The sequence below is a fragment of the Martes martes genome, assembly GCF_963455335.1.
Source record: "Martes martes genome assembly, chromosome: 14".
Lineage (NCBI taxonomy): Eukaryota > Metazoa > Chordata > Mammalia > Carnivora > Mustelidae > Martes > Martes martes.
Genome location: NC_137902.1, coordinates 5,244,789 through 5,261,953, shown reverse-complemented (window position 1 = coordinate 5,261,953; position 17,165 = coordinate 5,244,789). Strand labels below are relative to the sequence as shown.

The 17,165-nt window shown below is 47.1% G+C and overlaps 1 protein-coding gene across 2 annotated transcripts in view; it reads left to right on the top strand.

Moving 5' to 3' along the window:
• DOCK1 (dedicator of cytokinesis 1) overlaps nt 1–17,165 on the top strand; it is a 495,164-nt gene that overhangs the window by 103,425 nt on the left and 374,574 nt on the right. For both annotated transcript variants that reach the window (XM_080823568.1, XM_080823569.1), the window contains exons 17-22: nt 408–511; nt 872–1,055; nt 5,181–5,278; nt 9,753–9,842; nt 10,146–10,246; nt 14,764–14,898. In XM_080823568.1, the coding sequence (XP_080679694.1) occupies nt 408–511; nt 872–1,055; nt 5,181–5,278; nt 9,753–9,842; nt 10,146–10,246; nt 14,764–14,898 (712 nt within the window). The remainder of the gene's footprint in view (nt 1–407; nt 512–871; nt 1,056–5,180; nt 5,279–9,752; nt 9,843–10,145; nt 10,247–14,763; nt 14,899–17,165) is intronic.

Sequence of the window (17,165 nt, the reverse complement as noted above, 5' to 3'; positions counted from 1 at the left end):
CCCGTCGCTCCCGTTGCCTCTGGGTGTCCCCGATATTAAGCCTTGCTGTGGTCTTTGTGGTCATTTCCCAGACACTGCTGGTTTCTAGGCTTGCAGACCTCCTGCCTCCCCACCCTTCGTGCTCTTGAGCTTCTTCCGCTGCTCGTGACCATGGGAATCAGTTTGCATGTTCTATGAGGAATCTCTTCTGAGGTTCTGATTGGAGTTACTTGGAATTTACAGGTTAATTTGAGCACCACTGGTCCCATTAGGAGGAGTCTTCCTCCTAGTGAACACACTCCCATTTTTCCATTTCTATTTCCTTTAATTCAGTGCAGTTTTGTCATGTTTTTGTAAAGGGTAGCCCTTGTAGTTTTTTATGTGATATTGCCATGACGGCGGTTGACGATGATGGATTTCTCTTGCAGCCAAGGATAAATCTGAGAAAATATTCGCACTAGCCTTTGTAAAGCTGATGAGATACGACGGGACCACGCTGAGGGACGGGGAGCACGATCTCATCGTCTACAAGGTATGCTGCTTGCTTGGTGCCGTACTGCTTGTGTGGAGCCCCTCTCCTCCATCCTCCTCTCCGGGACTCCTGGGCTGAGCTGATGTTTCCCGTGTTTGTGAGAAAGCCGCTCTCTAGTTTCACTTACCCGCATGCACATCTCCGATGACCAGCCCTTTTGCTGTCCCTAATGAGAGAACAGGATGTGCAATAAATGTTAATGTGAATGAAGCTACACGAATAAGGGCAACCGTTAAACAGTTTCGGAAGTGATAGAGAGCAAACACCATGGTTAAAAGGATGAAGGATAGCGACGGATAAAAAGAAGCAGGGGTCGTCGATTGTGACTTGCTTCTGACATGCCCGTGATTAAACCCCCAGGCGGAGGCGAAAAAGCTGGAGGATGCCGCCACATACCTGAGCTTGCCGTCCACGAAAGCAGAGCTAGAGGAAAAGGCCCACTCGGCCACCGGCAGGAGCATGCAGAGTCTTGGGAACTGCACGATCAGCAAAGACTCCTTCCAGATCTCAACTCTCGTGTGTTCCACCAAACTTACACAGAACGGTGAGTCTACGGATGGCCCCGTGTTCACCCCACAGTTTTCCTCCCTCAACCCTGTCCTTTTCGGGCTCCCAGCCCACTCTCCTCTCCACGCCAGAGGATTTGAGCTACCCGCTCTGTGTGTATGCCTTCCCATCTCCCAGTTACTCACCCAGAGAATCACCAGTTAGCTTTACTTTGAAAGGCCAGCTTGGAGGACTTTTCTAGGTCCCTGGCTGTGAGATCCGGCCCCTGGCTGATTGAGTCACACTGAAGCGTGGTGTCTGGAGGTGCCTGGTGTCCTGTGCTGGGCCAGTTGAGCTGCCTCATTGCCCTGGCTTGCAGACCCGCCAGCAATGTGGCCGTGCGGCCCAGGGCATGCCTTGGTCCCCGCGAGCTGTCTGGATGCGGCAGGGCTGCCTCGGCACACTTCCGCCATTTACAGATTGCGTCCCCCACGTGTGGCCGTATCGCAGCCGTGCAGAGGGACTGTATCCTCTCTCGAAACTCAGCTTGAAAATCCAATTTTTTCCTCTTCGCCACCCAGTATGGATTTTGATTATAAATGTTGGTTGGTGTCTTGAATTGTGTCCCTGGGGATTGTCCGTAAATCTTGGCAGTAGTCTCGGATTTGTCAGAGGCATAGTCATTGTTTGGATTCTAACCGGATAAACACGGTACAAGGGGACCCCATCATCAGGAAGCCATGGCACTGGAGTGGAGAGCGGGCTGGGTATTCCTGCTGTCCATGCCTACTGTCTCCCTGCTGTTCCGCTGGCTTTAAAGACTGTGCCTCCTCACCACTTGTCTTATGAGTCAGCTATGTGGGGGAGCGTGTCAGTCAAATGCAGGAAGGCCATTTGGACGTGTCTCTCTAATGTTACCTTCATCATCTTGTTTGCCTGAAGTGTTATGAATTCTCCCAGCTGGTGGTGTGCAGTGATCTCCATAAGCAAATGCAAACCCTTACCTGGGCATCAAGCTCTGTGCAAGTGTGGGGAGGGCAAAAGAATGCACTGGGAATGTGCAGCTTTTGTGCCCAGGGAGCATGTGGTCAGCAAAGCAGGTGCTGGTTTGAGACTGCATTATGGAAAGGGTGCCCCACGAGTCAAATGTTCCTCTCTGGATATGGTCCTGCTAATTCCCTCCCTAGCCTGACTGCTGCACTGTCCAGGGCCTCATTAAACTCAGGGCAATGGCCACCTCACTGGTGAGTCACTACCCCACATGTGTGGCACTCGGCTTTTCATCACATGCCAGACGAATGAGAGCTGCCGTGTTATGCCCTTTTCACTACGTAGGAAGTCATCCATCTTATGCTTGGGTCACCGCTCCAGAAGTACGTTTGGAAGTTGTTATTTGGAACTTGAACATGTTTTCCCCACCAAAACAGTGTTCTAAAGAGCAGTTAGGTTGGGAGGCCCACATACAGAATCCTTCTTAACCTACGTGTTGCTGGAGAAGGGGACTGTGAACCAGAAATCTCCCAAGGTATTAAGAAGCAGAAATCTCCCAGGGGTGTGAGGCCACCCCCTCCTCATATCTCCCAGCTCCTTGGCTGTCATCAGTCACAGGGTAATTCCCTCCCTGGAACTGAGGGAGCGGGGGCCCTGCTCTCCTCAGCGGCCGTTGCTGGGCAACAAGGAAATTCCAGGGTGATGCTGCTCACACAGAGTCAAGGGGACATCTTTTGGCTTTCATTGCACACCTGCCCATGCTTCTCCTTTTTGGGATGGTGGTGTGGCAGGTGGTGTTGCAAGATGGAGCTGCCCCACTTGGCATCTGAGCAGCGAGTCTCAGATTCTCATTCTGGGAGTCATTTTTCTGCGTCTGTGATTTGTTCGTGCGAGTTCCGTTACTTAGGGAAAAGCGGTGGCTGAATTATTCATCGAGGTTTGTATTAAACATCTCTGTTCTCAGCATTACTGGATGCTATGGGGGATAAAAGGAGAAGTATAGGATGTAATTCCTCTCTTCAGTTAGCTTCCTATGTAATTAGAGAGAAGTCACAAAACAGAATGACCATGGGCCAAACCATGGTGGCTCCCTGGAATGAGGGCTGGGTCGGGGAGCGCTAGTCCGACCAGGTAGCTGGAGGGTTGGTCGAGTTCTGTTTTCTTAAAAGACACTGCCCCTCCTCAGAGGCCCTCTCCCACTGTTCATTTGCCAGCTTTTCATTTTCTCAGGTTTGCCATACAGAGGTCAGCCTCAGCCTCCCTCATACCTAAAGTGCCACTCACTGCCTGAATGGAATCCAGATTATTAGCTAGTTGCTATTAAAAACCAGTTAAAGAAACAACTCTTGTGGGCTGGAAATCCGCCTTAACCTTGGGGCCAAGAGCAGGTCCAGGCAGGATGTGGCCTTTGTCATTACTTTCCTTTAGGAAGGAAGAAAACAGATGAATTTTCATTTAAAAGTGAAAAATTCTTAACTTTCACCTTGAATGGTTAAAATTTTCACTTCCTGATCATCTTGTTGATGGACGGTTGCTGTGGTCCGTCTTCTTGCTGGCTGTCTTGCCTAGCACTTTCATCAGGCCACACCATTTAGTTCTGGTACCAGCCCTGAATTAGGCAACACCATAGTCACTGTGCAGATAGGTAAGCTGAGGTGGGGTTCCTTGTCCGGGGTCCCCTGATGGCAGAGTGGCCTGGCAGGTGTTTGAGTCTCTTACACGGTGGTTCAGCTCCTGTCCTCTCTGTTTCCATGGGTCCCCTTGCCAGATGCACTTGGGGGTAAGGACAAAGAAATGAGAACAAATGTTTGGGTGCTCATCACATGAATAATGCCTTCTGCATGGTTTCGTCCTTATTAGGTGTGTCATGTTCCCTGAAATGCCACCTATTGCCAAAATGGTATTTTTCTTTCCAGCATTAATTAGGATTTTTTTTTTTTAAATGGAGGTACTTTGTGCAGCTGAAGTTTGTGCCCAATGAGCATAAACGGTAAATTGGATACACTTTGCTAATTGTGTTTTTTTCACATAATGGGATATGAGTATAACTTCCAGGGAAGATTGTGTAGGCCCATGTTCTTTCCTAGTGATGCTGTGCGTTCTGTCTTCATGCCTTCAAGAACATCTTGCTGCCTTAAACGAAGTCATTTCTGGACATTGTCTTCCACATTTAGCCTGTAAAAATCCATCCATTCATCCTATGGTTTTTCTGTTAGAAAACAAAGAGAACACACATTCCGCCCTAAGAAACGAGCAGCCTTGGAAGGCCAGGCCAGGCTGAGGGCAGCAGTTGCCCTGTGGTTCAGGCTCCCTGTGACCTTGCTGTTTCTGTATCTGAAGGTACATTTCTTATTTTATGTTATTTAATTAAAAAAAAAAAAGAAGCTTACTCTCAAGTGGGAAAAATCCATTTGATGGAAGATTTCAGGGCCGTGTTTGTGGGCGAACAGCTTTCTTCCAGACCTCTGCTGGGCTGAGTCTACCTCCTTGCAGATTGGAGAGACGAGCCCTTTTTCTTTAAGCTCCTGAAGGCATTTTAAAAATGATTCATCTGGGGTGCCTGGGTGGCTCAGTCATTGGGCGTCTGCCTTTGGCTTGGGTCATGATCCTGGGATTCTGGGATCGAGCCCCGCATCGGGCTCTCTGCTCGGCAGGAAGCCTGCTTTCTTCCTCTCCCACTGCCCCTGCTTGTGTTCCTTCTCTCACTGTGTCTCTGTCAAATAAATAAATAAAATCTTAAAAAAAAAAAAGATTTATTTATTTATTTGAGAGAGAGAGATGGGAGACTTATGAGTGTGGGGAGGGGCAGGGGAGGGAGAGAGAGAGAAAATCTCAAGTAGACTCCCCAGTGAGCGTGGAGCCTGCTGTGGGGCTCGATCCCAGGACCTTGAGATCATGGCGGGAGCCGAAATCAACAGTTGGCCACCCAACCACCTGAGCTACCCAGGTGCCCCCCCAAATGCATTATTAAGCTTCAGTGTGGAAATCATTTCATAGGAAATGTCGTTGGAAATCATGAATTCAGCCATACTAGGTGTCAGGTATGTTCTAGAAAGAAATGACGTATGGAGCAGAAAAATGTTTCCACATAGGGTGGATTTTTCTATTTCAACATCCTGTCGCAGCCCTCGCCTGCTCCGCGACGAAGGGAGACAAAGCTGCTGAGGAGCTGATCTTGGTTCTCTTCTTTCAGTGGACCTGCTGGGGCTCTTGAAGTGGCGTTCCAACACCAGCCTGCTGCAGCAGAACTTGAGACAGCTGATGAAGGTGGATGGTGGCGAGGTGGTGAAGGTAACACACGGGGCGGCGGGGGCTTGCTCCGTTTCTCTTCCCCGTGGGAGCAGATCTAGGCACTGCCGCCACCGTGGCGTGGGCTCCTGGGTATAATCCCTTGATCGGACGTGGACATGGACCTAGAAGTGGACAGGCTCAGGCTTGAATTCCGGTTGGGAGGGCCGTCTGGCTTCCCGGTGGTGGGCTCTGGGGTCAACCCAGTCTTGGGTTCTGGCCCTTCTTCTAGTGGGTCCTCTCTGTGGGACGGACAAAGGTGAAATAATCTCTTCCAGGCTTATTTCCTCTTGCTATGTAAAGGAGACCATGGTAGTGCCTTCTCATAGGGTTGTTCGGAGGTTCATGAAACCTGTAGCCTGGATCTGGCCCATGAGGGCCCTACCATTCAGTCCTATTATCATCTTATCAGCATTATTACCATCCGCATTATTATTAGTCCTAGCTCATGAATCACCTAGAACTTCTGCAATTGACCTGGAGAGATGGATGGTGTGGCATGAGGATCACAGCCCTGCGAGTCCTCTCTTGGCCATTTTTGTCCCCCTTGTGATCTTGGACTCATTTCTTAGCCTTACACAGAGCAGGCTCTGGGAGAGTGTCAGTCAGACTGGGGTGATCAGAGATCCCTTGGAGAGCCCAGTTCTGTAATTCTTCTTTAGGGAATCTCTGCTTCTGATACTAGGCTGTTCTTGCCTCTCATTGGCTCTGATGATGTCTCCTTTTTTTTTTTCTTTTTAAGATTTATTTATTTATTTAGAGCGAGAGAAAGTGAGAGAGCCTGAGTGGGATGGGCAGAGAGGGACAAAAAAAATCTCAAGCAGAGTCTGTTCTGAGCCTGGAGCCTGACATATGTCTTGATCCCCTGATCCTGAGATCATGACCTGAGCTGAAACCAAGAGTCAGACACTCATCCAGCTGTACCACCTAGACGTCCGGACTTTTCCTTTTATATTAGGAAACCCATTTCCAGTTTCAGGAGGCCCCATTTGGCCTGCAGACGATAAGCCGGTCCACACTTGCGGTGTTCTGTTAACGAGGTGTCTATAGCTAGGTCTTTCCGTCCCTGGCTCAGTCCTTCGCCCTCCGTGAGAGATGATTGCAGGAGACGGCCTTATCTCTGTAAAAATTAATTACTTAAAATGGCCTTAATTAAGCAGCAGTGTGGTTAACTTCAGTATAAATTAATTTGGTTGCACCACTTTCTGAGATTCATTGTATAACCATTCAAACATCTCCTTGCTAATCTTCTAATTTTAATCATCTTTTTAGGTTCTTGTCTGCTACCTCTGGCTTGGACAATGTTAATTGCATTTTAAACTTCCTTGGGTTCTGTAACTTCCCTGATTCAGATGGAAACTGGGTGAATAAGTTAACGTAACTTTAGAAGATATACGGTTAATGAGATTTTGTCCTTTTTCATTTTAAATCCCTGTATCACATCAGGAATTAGCTGTATTTCTGTTGGCCTATTGTTACACGTAAGGAGAAGATCTAGAACCATCTTGTCTTACTGTTGTCCTGCACTCCCCTTACCTAATCTATTATCAAACACTGTTGTTCAGCCCTGGAGACGGTTTTCACCACCCCCTTCCCTCCCGTGTGCACTGGTACCAGCAGGTCTGGATGACCTGTCCGTCCATTGCTGGGGTATCCTTTGTACCCTGTTGGCCCAGAGAGGTGAGAGGACCTGTCTAAGGCCACACGGATGTTGATGGGGGGCAGGGCTGGAGGGATTCCCGGTGTGCATGGGGTTCCTTTTCCTCTGAGGACATCACAGACTGAGCTTCTTATGCTCCTCCAAGGCCCCCCTGACCCTTATGTCCATTTATAACTGGTGGGAGATAGATGACTTGATGCATTAAGAACAGTATTGGCTTATTTAGTAAAAGATACAGGTGCCCATCTTGGTGGTAAATGAAAATGGTGATTATTTTGGGCCTCCAGTGGCTAGCCTTCGAGAGATGGCAGGTGTCAAAAGGAGTGTCTTCATGGCTCTGTGTGCGTGCCCTCCTTGGGGGTCCTGGCATCCCTGTGCGTCCGTGGCTGCACAGCCTGGTGCAGGCGGCTCCTGCTCTCTTTGGCCATGTTTCTGGGCTACTGATTATGTCATTTGTCTGGCTGGGCGGGGTAGTCGACTGCAGGGACTCTGTGTGTGAACCAAGACAAGCCAGAGCTTGGCACCTGGTGAGCCCATTGGCGGTAACATGGGGCAGTTAGCAGATGTTGTAAAGGTTTGACCTTTGCAAAGGTTTTACAAACTGAAGATGCTGGGAGATAATAGAGAAGTCACGAGGTGGTGTGGGCCCCAATAACTGTGGGCTGGAGGAAGCCCTGATGTCTAGACCAGAATGTCGGGGTGAATTTCATTCTCCTGGTGCTTGTATGTGGCACTTTCTGGTATAAAATAGGTGGTGGGTGGGTAGCAGAGTAGAATGAGGGTTTGGGGCATCTGGCTGGCTGGTCAGAAAAGCATGTGGCTCTTGATCTTGGGGTCGTGAGTTCAAGCCCTACGCTGAGGGTAGAGATAGCTTAAATTAAAACTGAAAAAGAAAAAGAACATAATGAGGTTTTTATGCTCTGGTGGGTCTCAGATCTCTAACTGGGTTTGGGAGTAAGTTCCTCTTCCTGAGGGAGACCTTGGCATTGGGTTTGGAGTTACACAAAGTTTCACAACCCGAGGTGGAGCTGTGGGGCAAGTGCTGGTTTTAGGAGCAGGTCCCGGTGATTTGGTTCCTCAGCCTGAGTGCTCTAACCATTGGAGCCCCACTGTGGGGACCTGAGGGCCCCTGTGGTTCTGTGTTGTGTGCATGGGCTGAGCCTTCCAGGAAGAACCTGGACTGGACATCCCATTCAGCCATCCCTTTGACACCGTTGCTGTGGGACCCTCTAGCCTGTTCTTTTGTTTTGAGTAACAGCTTCATGGAGGTAGAATTCACACACCACGAAGTGCACTTAATTTCCGTGGTGGCGGTATGCTCAGGAGTTGGTGCCACCATCTCCACTGTCTGGTTCCAGAACATTTCCATCACAAGAGAAAGCAACCCTGTAACCCATGGGCAGTGACTCCCTCCTGTCCCTGCCATCGTATCTGCTTTCTGTCTCTATGGGTTTGGCTCCTCAGATGACTTTTTATTATTTTATATAAATTGAGAATTATATAATCCTTTTGTGACTGGCTTCTTTCAGTTAGTATATTTCAGAGCATAACATGCCACGTGTTAGAACGTCATCTCTTTTTGTGGCTGTGTAACAAATATTCCGATGTATGGATTCGTTCTCCCGTTTATCAGCTGGTGGGCATTTGGGTTGGGTGTTTGCCACATTTTGACATTTATGAGTCAAGCTGCCATGAATATTTGTGTACAGGTTTTTGTGTGACGTCTGTTTTCTGTTCATTTGGATACATGCCTACGAGTGATTGCTCGTGTGGCAAAGGTACATTTAACCCTTTGAGGATCTGTCACCCTGTGTTCGAAACCATTGTACTATTTTACATTTCCACCAGTGATGTGCAAGGGCTCCAGTTCCCCTGCATCTGTGCCCGCACTGACTGTACTGCTCAAGTCCTGATGATTGCTTTTTCAGTGGGTGTGAAGTCACATCTCACCATGGTTTGGGTTTGCATGTCCCTGATGACTCATGGTGACATAGCTATACTTTATTCTGTTTTATGTCCAGTAATCCATCATGTGGCCTTCTGCCTATTCTTGAACTCCCCCACTAATGGGGAACTCATTACCTCCAAGATAGTCTTTCTTGGTCTGTCTTAAACTTCTTCCAGGAGAAGATGAAGATAGGATCAGAAGCCAATTTCGAGTGTGATACAACTTTGGTGTCTCCTGATTTTATTTCATTCTTTAATTAATTCATGATAGTTTGTTGTTTGGGGCTCTAATATTTGTTTGGTGAATTACGGTAGGGCTATAAAAGGAATTGGTAAATTCCTCTTGAATAAAACATGCTTCCTAATGTTCTGCCGGGTGCCCCTGTTTCAGAGTCCCTTGCCTCTTCCATCTGTGGGCATTTGGGTCTGTGGAAGGTCCTTCATTATACTCGGCTGGACGTTTGTCCCTGTGCGGTTTCTGCCTACTCCTTAGCTCAGGTCCTACACTCAAGAGTTTGGGATGAGGCAGAGCCAGTCTTCCGAGAGCTGCTGTTGAGCTCTTTGTCCCCAGACTGGTGAAGACCGGGAAAAGGGTTGAGAAAGTCTTATGGGGAGGGGACCATAGGGAGTTTCCCTGTTACCCGTCCTCCTCTGCTTGGCGCAGGGTGCCATGCCTTTGTTCTGAGTTCATTCATCTCAGTTTTTGTTTTGTGCATCGCATGGCTGGGAAGAGCCCCTGAAGTGTGTGGCTTCATTGGTGACATTTGGGAAAGGTTGGTGTTTGGAGGATGGCCGAAGAGGGTAATTATTCTAGGTTGGGGGAAAGCGAGGTGAGTTTACTCTGTCTCCTGACATTTTGTGTGTTTCTAGTTCCTCCAGGACACCTTGGACGCCCTCTTCAACATCATGATGGAGAACTCTGAGAGCGAGACGTTTGACACGCTAGTGTTTGATGCTCTGGTAAGAGGCCTCTGTGTTTCATCTGCTCAGGTGTGGAGGAGCTTTTCATGCTCCAGCATGTGAGGCTTGGGGAGGGGATCCTTCCCGGTCACCTTGGGAGTGTTTTCTGTTGTAAATCCAGTCAAAGCAGTTGGGTTGTGAGGCGGTCGCTTTCAGTGGGACAGTGTAGCTCCGCCAAGGCCGTTTCTGAGGTAGAAAGAGGGACCGTCTGAAAACGTTCTAGTTCACGGATGCCCAGCAGTGCCGCTGATTCATATGTGGCCTGTGTTATTTTACTAATGAACGTATTGATTTGCCCAACAGGTATTTATCATTGGACTAATTGCTGACAGAAAATTTCAGCATTTTAATCCTGTTCTGGAAACCTACATCAAGAAACACTTCAGCGCAACACTGGCCTACACGTAAGTTCATTTTTGTTGTTTCAAAACCAGTACTTCATTTTGTGAGTTTGTTACTAAGTGCCTTTTTCATGTACTTTTGTCTGTGGTTGTGTACGTGCCCCCTGCCCCCAACTCTGAATTTACTGGGATAATTTTTATTGTTGTTCCCCTTGTAACAGACCTAGAAATCTTGTTGAAAGAATATGCATGAGAAATTATCCTACCATTCTATAATAAATTCTTGTTCTCCTCTCTACCTTCCATTTGTCTTTGAAATTTTCAGTTTGTACTCGATGAGACTGATCTTTGCCTCACGGCAGCCTCCCAACCAGCTTTTGGCAAATGAATAAATGGATGTGTTCCTGCTTTGAGATTATTGGTTGTTTAGTGTGAATAAAATTCAGTTTTGTACCTCTTAGTGTATCTTTGTTCTTTAAAAAAAATTTTTTTTAAAGCTTTTATTTATTTATTTGATGAAGAGAGAGATCACAAGCAGGCAGAGCAGCAGGCAGAGAGAGAAGAGGAAAGCAGGCTTCCCCGCTGAGCAGAGAGCCCGAGGCGGAGCTTGATCCCAGGACCATGAGATCATGACCCAAGCTGAAGGCAGAGGCCCAACCCACTGAGCCACCCAGGCGCCCCTCTTTTAAAAATTTTTTTTTTTTTAAAGATTTTATTTATTTATTTGACAGAGAGAGACACAGTGAGAGAGGGAACACAAACAGGGTAAGAGAGAGAGGGAGAAATAGGCTTCCCGCTGAGCGGGAAGCCCAATGCGGGGCTCCATCCTAGGACCCTGGGATCATGACCTGAGCCAAAGGCAGATGCTTAATGACTGAGCCACCAAGGTGCTCCCTATTTTTTTGCTCTTTAAAGAGGGCCTTCCTTTTTATTCTAGATGCTTCAGCTGTAACTAACTTATATTCTGACTGCCCACCCAGCTGCTCTGAACCTGCCGCCACAACCCCATACCTGTCCACCGGGCATCTCTCCGCAGCCAGAGCAAATGCGGTATGTCCAGGCCTATGAGGCAGCTTGCCTGGTGTAGACCAGCACCGTCCGGGAACCCAGCTTCACCTGTAGCTCTGTTGCTTACAAGTTTAAATTTCTGAACCTCTCTGGCCCTCAGCCTTCTTCTCAGTAAAACGAGCATGATCTTACGGTTTCTTGAGACTTTTAATGAGTTATTACACGTAAAGTATTTGGAGTAATCCTTGGCACTTAGAAAGCTCGAAGCCGTTGTTATGTTTCATTATTACTAGAATGATTAGGATGAGTTCCTCTGCCTCTCTCACAGTGGGATTTATTGGCATTTATTCCAACTTTGAATTGTGTGTTATGTTGCAATGAAAAAAAGATGTAAATAATTTCTTTAAGAACATCCCTCCCCTGAGAATCACTAGAAATGGTTCTCTTTAGTGCCAGTGGCTTGAGTCAAAGCTTGCGTGTGCCTTTCCCGTAGTTTGTCAGAATCTGTTTCCTTTCCCGTACGCAGCCATGAACTCAAGGTCAGAGGTCTGATGCTAGCTATCTGCGGGACATCGGTCATCCTGTCCTGGGCTTTTTTCATGTCTGCCTTGAGTGGCTGAGTGGGCAGAGAGCTGCCACATCCGCATGCACACAGAACAAGCTGCCACTGGTCCTTTGTGCTTGCTAATAAATGTTTGTTTCAGGCAGTTTGTTCTCTTCGTGGAGATGTCTAGTGTAACCATACTTTGGCCAGTTCCTTTCAGACCTTGGGGAGGGCGGACCAGGTGGCGCCATCTTGCTGTGGTGACCAAGCAGGGACTCCCGGAGTGACCTGTACGCAGCTCCTCATGGGCCATGATCTCCCTCTGAGTCACGTTCACATATCTGTGTCTTTATTGAAATGTGGCCACCCGGCTCTTCTCAGATTAGCTTCCATATTAGAGTTTCAGAGAGTGAGCACAGTGACTAAGCCTGCCATGCTGCCTTCCAGACCTTCTGTTGGCACCGCTTTCTCTGTGCCTTTGTCATAGGTGGCGAAGTGAATGTCACGGAGTCTTTGGCAAGTTACTGAATGGAAGAAACAAGAGTCCCGCTCTGTCTTTAAGACAGGATGGCACTGAGCCGAGACTCGGTATCCTCCCATTCAGCCCCTGTGATCTGCAGAAAAGGAGATTTATTTTGGGAAATATCCTTATCAGGTTTTGATAAAATAGCAGCTCCAAGTGGCTCCTTGGCAGTGTGAATCTGAGTTTTTAAGCTTCGAAATACGGAGATAACTCTGATTCACATGGCTCTAACTGAATTGTGGAAGGCTGTCTCTGCGTTAATGGAGTGCTTGTGGTGGTCGCTGGGCCGGGGGACGCCCTGGTCGTAAGGATCATCACGGAGGGTCTCCCCGCCGCTGGCCCTCTAGAAGCCTCGGCAGGCACAGATGTAGGTTGGACTCTCTCCGAGATAGTTACTTACGTCTTCCCTTGCGTAATGTTGAGATCTTCTGACTTTCTCCAGAAAGGATTCTAAGAGAGGAACTGAAAGGTGCCTGGGCTGTAGCCCTTGCCTGCCAAGTGCTTCGGGAACCTCCCTGCACGGGTGGTTTGGGTGCTGGAACTCCAGCAGGCGCTGGTCCTGGCAAGGAGGGAGGGAGGCATCTGCTTCAGGGACTGTTCTTCCAGAAAACCAGCAGGGGCAGGCTCCTTTTTGTCCACAGAACTACTTTTCCTGGAGGTCGTGCAGGTCTTGCCTCCTCCTACCTGATGCCCCATTCGGTCTGCCCCTATCAGCTAGTGCCAGGGTCTTGATCTTTCTGCCATTGCAGATGATCTGGCTCACAGGGATATGGGTCATTGGACTTCCTTATTTATTTCCCGGATCTTGGTCATTCTCTTCCTAGATTCATAACTATCCCTCCCTCTGTCCCTTCCATCCATCCATCCATCTATCTATCCATCTATCTGTGTATCTATCTGTCATCTATCTATTTATTTATTTTTGATTAATCTGTTGGGAAAATTCCAAAGACGTGTTCTATGGAGTATATGTTTCTTGGGCCATCCATGGGTTTAATAAGAAAAGGTGTCTGGTCAAGAAGCTTGAGGAAATAAGTTAAATCAGGTGAAACAGGTATTATGGCAGGAGTTTAGGTGTTCTCCTGTGCCTTGAGAACCACCAGAAGACATGTGTGATGAGCTCCCCGTCCTGGCATGGGAACCTAGGGAGCCTGTGTGGAGAGGGCCTCTCTGGCCCTGCTTCTTCCCCACACCTTGCGGGGGGCTGCTCCTCTCAGAGTGTCAGGCTTCTTTGCTGGGGTTCTGCAACCTGATGAGTGTTACAAATGAATTCACATGCACTTGGTCACCCGGAAAGCTCTTTGTTGTGATTTATCCAGACAGGGGTTATGTTCAGGACTATTCAAAGTTCCTCCTCCATGCACGTTACAGCAGCTCCTGTGGGCATCTTGTAACAGGCTCCACTCACACTCTGTTACGGACGGGCTCACAGCCTAGCTGGAGGTGCTGGCGGTGCCCTAGCAGGGTGTTTTTATGAGTATAATGAATATTTAAAAAGCCACAGTGAGTTCTTCTTGATGACATGAACAGTTGGGGGCAGAGAAGTTTGGCTAATGGGCTAATCTTGTTGGTGGTTGTCCTATAGGCTGCACATGTATGGCTAATTTTTGGAGAATTAGAGTGCGGACCGATACATTAAACCCCAAAACCCCACTGAAGTTAATTTAGCTGTTCTTTTATGACATAGAAGCACAGCTTAGGGGTCAGCCTCATGAACAGTGAACAACGATTATTAGTTTATGGGCCAGTAATAGTAGAAAATGTAGACGTTTGGGCAGAATTAAAAATTGATTATCGTCACTGCTGCCTCTATCATTGGGAAAAAATGCACGCTCGATGTTGAAAAAGGCATTGCAAAAATATATATGGCAATGGAGAAAATATCTTCAGGTTTATTTAGTGTCGGGAAAGGTAGTTTATCTCCCCAACTCTGGGCTTCTTGACTTCTAAATTAGGGATAATATACCTGTTCTTGTGCCCAATTATTATTATTATACTCCAAAATAGTACTTGTCTTATTATGTTATTGTGACAGTTAAATTATATAATACATCTAAAGGCTTAGAAAAACATCCAAAACTTAGAAAAGCAGTTTTTCAATGTTCAGGTCTCACTCCTGAGTGTATTTCATGGCTCACTTTTCATCTGTTTCTAATACACTTTATAAATACACGTCTACTGACAAGGGTGAATCAAAATAACAATAGCCCACTTGTGTATTTCTGTCCCAGTTAAGAACTGAGATACTGGGGGCACCTGGGTGGCTCAGTGGGTTGAGCCTCTTCCTGAGCCTTCGGCTCGGGTCATGATCCCAGGGTCCTTGGGGCCGAGCTCTGCATCGGGCTCTCTGCTGAGTGGGGAGCCTGCTTCCCTCTCTCTCTGCCTGCCTCTCTGCCTACTTGTGATCTCTCTGTCAAATAAATAAATAAAATCTTAAAAAAAAAAGAATTGAGATACTATAATCTTCTGAACTTACTAATTAATTTGCGATTCCGCTGTGATTAGGAAGCTGACAAAAGTGTTAAGGAACTACGTGGACAATGCCGAGAAGCCAGGAGTCAGCGACCAGCTGTACAAAGCCATGAAGGCTTTGGAGTACATCTTCAAGTTCATCGTGCGCTCTAGGGTCCTGTTCAATCAGTAAGTGTCATCCATGTCAGCCCTCCTAGGGGATTTTGGGAGATCTTTTACTTCCTTCCTTTCCCTTGTCTGTCTTCCTCTCTCCTTCCCTCCCTTTCTCTCCTTTTTCCTTTCTGGCTTTGCTGTCTAATGTGACAGGACCGTAGGAGATGGCCGTCCTGCGCTGGGGCTTCCCTCTCTTCTCGTGACTGCCGCCTGGTCTGTGAAAGGCAGGCACAAGCTGGAGCAGCGAGTCCTGTTACCCACGTCTGGAGTTTGTGCATGTGAGTAGTGCACTGACCCTGGAAAGTATTCCACGCTGGTCAGAGGCCTTGCAGGGCGTGCACAAGGATTCCGATGTTCCTTTCAGTTTATCTTCCTACGGAACAAAAGTCTCCAAAGAGCAAACAATCAAAACAAGCAACAAAAGGCCAAAATCAAGTTAAATTGCCTCCCTGGGGAAGACTGTGGGGCTTCCTCTCTTTCTTTCCTGCAACCAGAATGCTATTTTGTTTCTGGAGCGATGGGGTCATGTGTGGAGTTGGCAGGGGAATGGACAATTAGCCGTTTAGCTCAGTGACTTCTTTCTCATCTTCTCTGGCTTAATTTATGCATTGTTTTTGAACTTTAAAGTGGATTGGGGTGCTGATGACTTTGTTATTTCTGGAGAACATTAATATTTTTCCAGATATCTGTGTGAAAAGCAGAGCTCCAGGTGGCCCACGGTATGTAACTGTATGCCTGGCGAGATGTGGAAGCAGGATAGACTGAGTGTTGAGTGTTGGAGTGACTCTCTCTGCGTGTTTCTTTGGGAGGTCAGCTGCTTTGGGTGACCTGCTGTGAGTGATGTTGGTTCACGCTGATTATTCAAGGCTGATGTTCTTGTCGTGAGTTCTACACACAGAGGTGGATTTTCACAAAATGACATCCCTGTGACTTTTAGAGGACACACATCACCTTTTAAAAGCATGGTGCGCTTGAAATTTGTGAGTGAAAACTGGTCCTTGAACCAGTGTGGACCCAAACCAGTCCCTCGCTCTTCGTCTGCACTCTATCTTTGTTGGCCTAGGTGGCCTTCTCCAGAAGTGCCCAGGAGAAAGGGAGGGTATTCAGAATCCAATCGTGTGCATACGATGGTGCAAAAAAAAGCCAGAGGAGCAAGTTATTGACTGTGTGTAGATCTGGAGAAGTCCTGCACAGGGTAGGCCCCACACTGATGACAGTGGTGATCAACGGTTACAGCCCTTGTGTGGCTGGTTAAGGAATCACTGTGCTTGTGTTCTCTGTGGAGTTGATACGATGTAGACAGCAGTCTCTACACTGCCATTTGATTGTATGAAGACAACAGTTTGAGGTCATCATGCTGTCATTCTTGAGGAAGGCATGGAAGCCATGCTCTTTAATTTTGCTAATTACGGGTAGGCATGAATATTGCTGTAGACTCTTTATTTTTTTTTTCTTTAGGATTTTATTTATTTATTTCACAGAGAGAGAGAGAGAACGCGCTAGGATGAGCAGTAGAGGGGAGCAGACTCCCTGCTGAGCAGGGAGCCTGATGTGGGGCTCAATCCCAGGACCCTGGGGTCATGACCTGTGCCAAAGGCAGATGCTTAGTCAGGCTGAGCCACCCAGGTGCCCCTAAGCTTTCTCTTTTCTTTAGGGTCAAAGCCATTGATGATTTTCCCACTGTCAGTTGTGAAAGATGACAAAGTAATGTAGGTTTTGTTTTCCTGGATTTTATTTTTTTTCTAATAAAGTTAATTCTATGAAAATGAACTTCTTGGTACCCTCTATCTTGCTTTTGTGGATTTCCCCACTAATTTTAAATCATTACTTGCTCTAAACCAAAATGTTCACTAAGGTGAGAGCATGAACTTGAAAGAGCAGTGTAGTTGGGTAATATGTATGGATTTTGTCATGTTTTGTTTGAAAGAATCTTAATCTTGTACAATGTATAGTCAGTATGACATTGAGTCAGGAGTTTGATGATGCTCATTTTCTTCTTGAGCACACTGCTGACTTTCCTTCTCATTTGGGGATTAGGATTCAAAAGAAATGTGCATTGATAATCTGTATTTCTGTTATTGTGGTAAATTCTTTAATCTTTTATGAAATAATGTGGCTTGAAAAGATTGGGGTCATCCAAGTGGACCAGTGGTGAAGTTATTTCTTTCTCTTAATCTCTTTCAATCTCTAAGTACAAATGGTGTGATATCTTAGAACCATGGTCCATAAATTGTTAATTTTATCAGTCTTATAGAGGTTAGGAATGTGATTGGCTGCTTTTA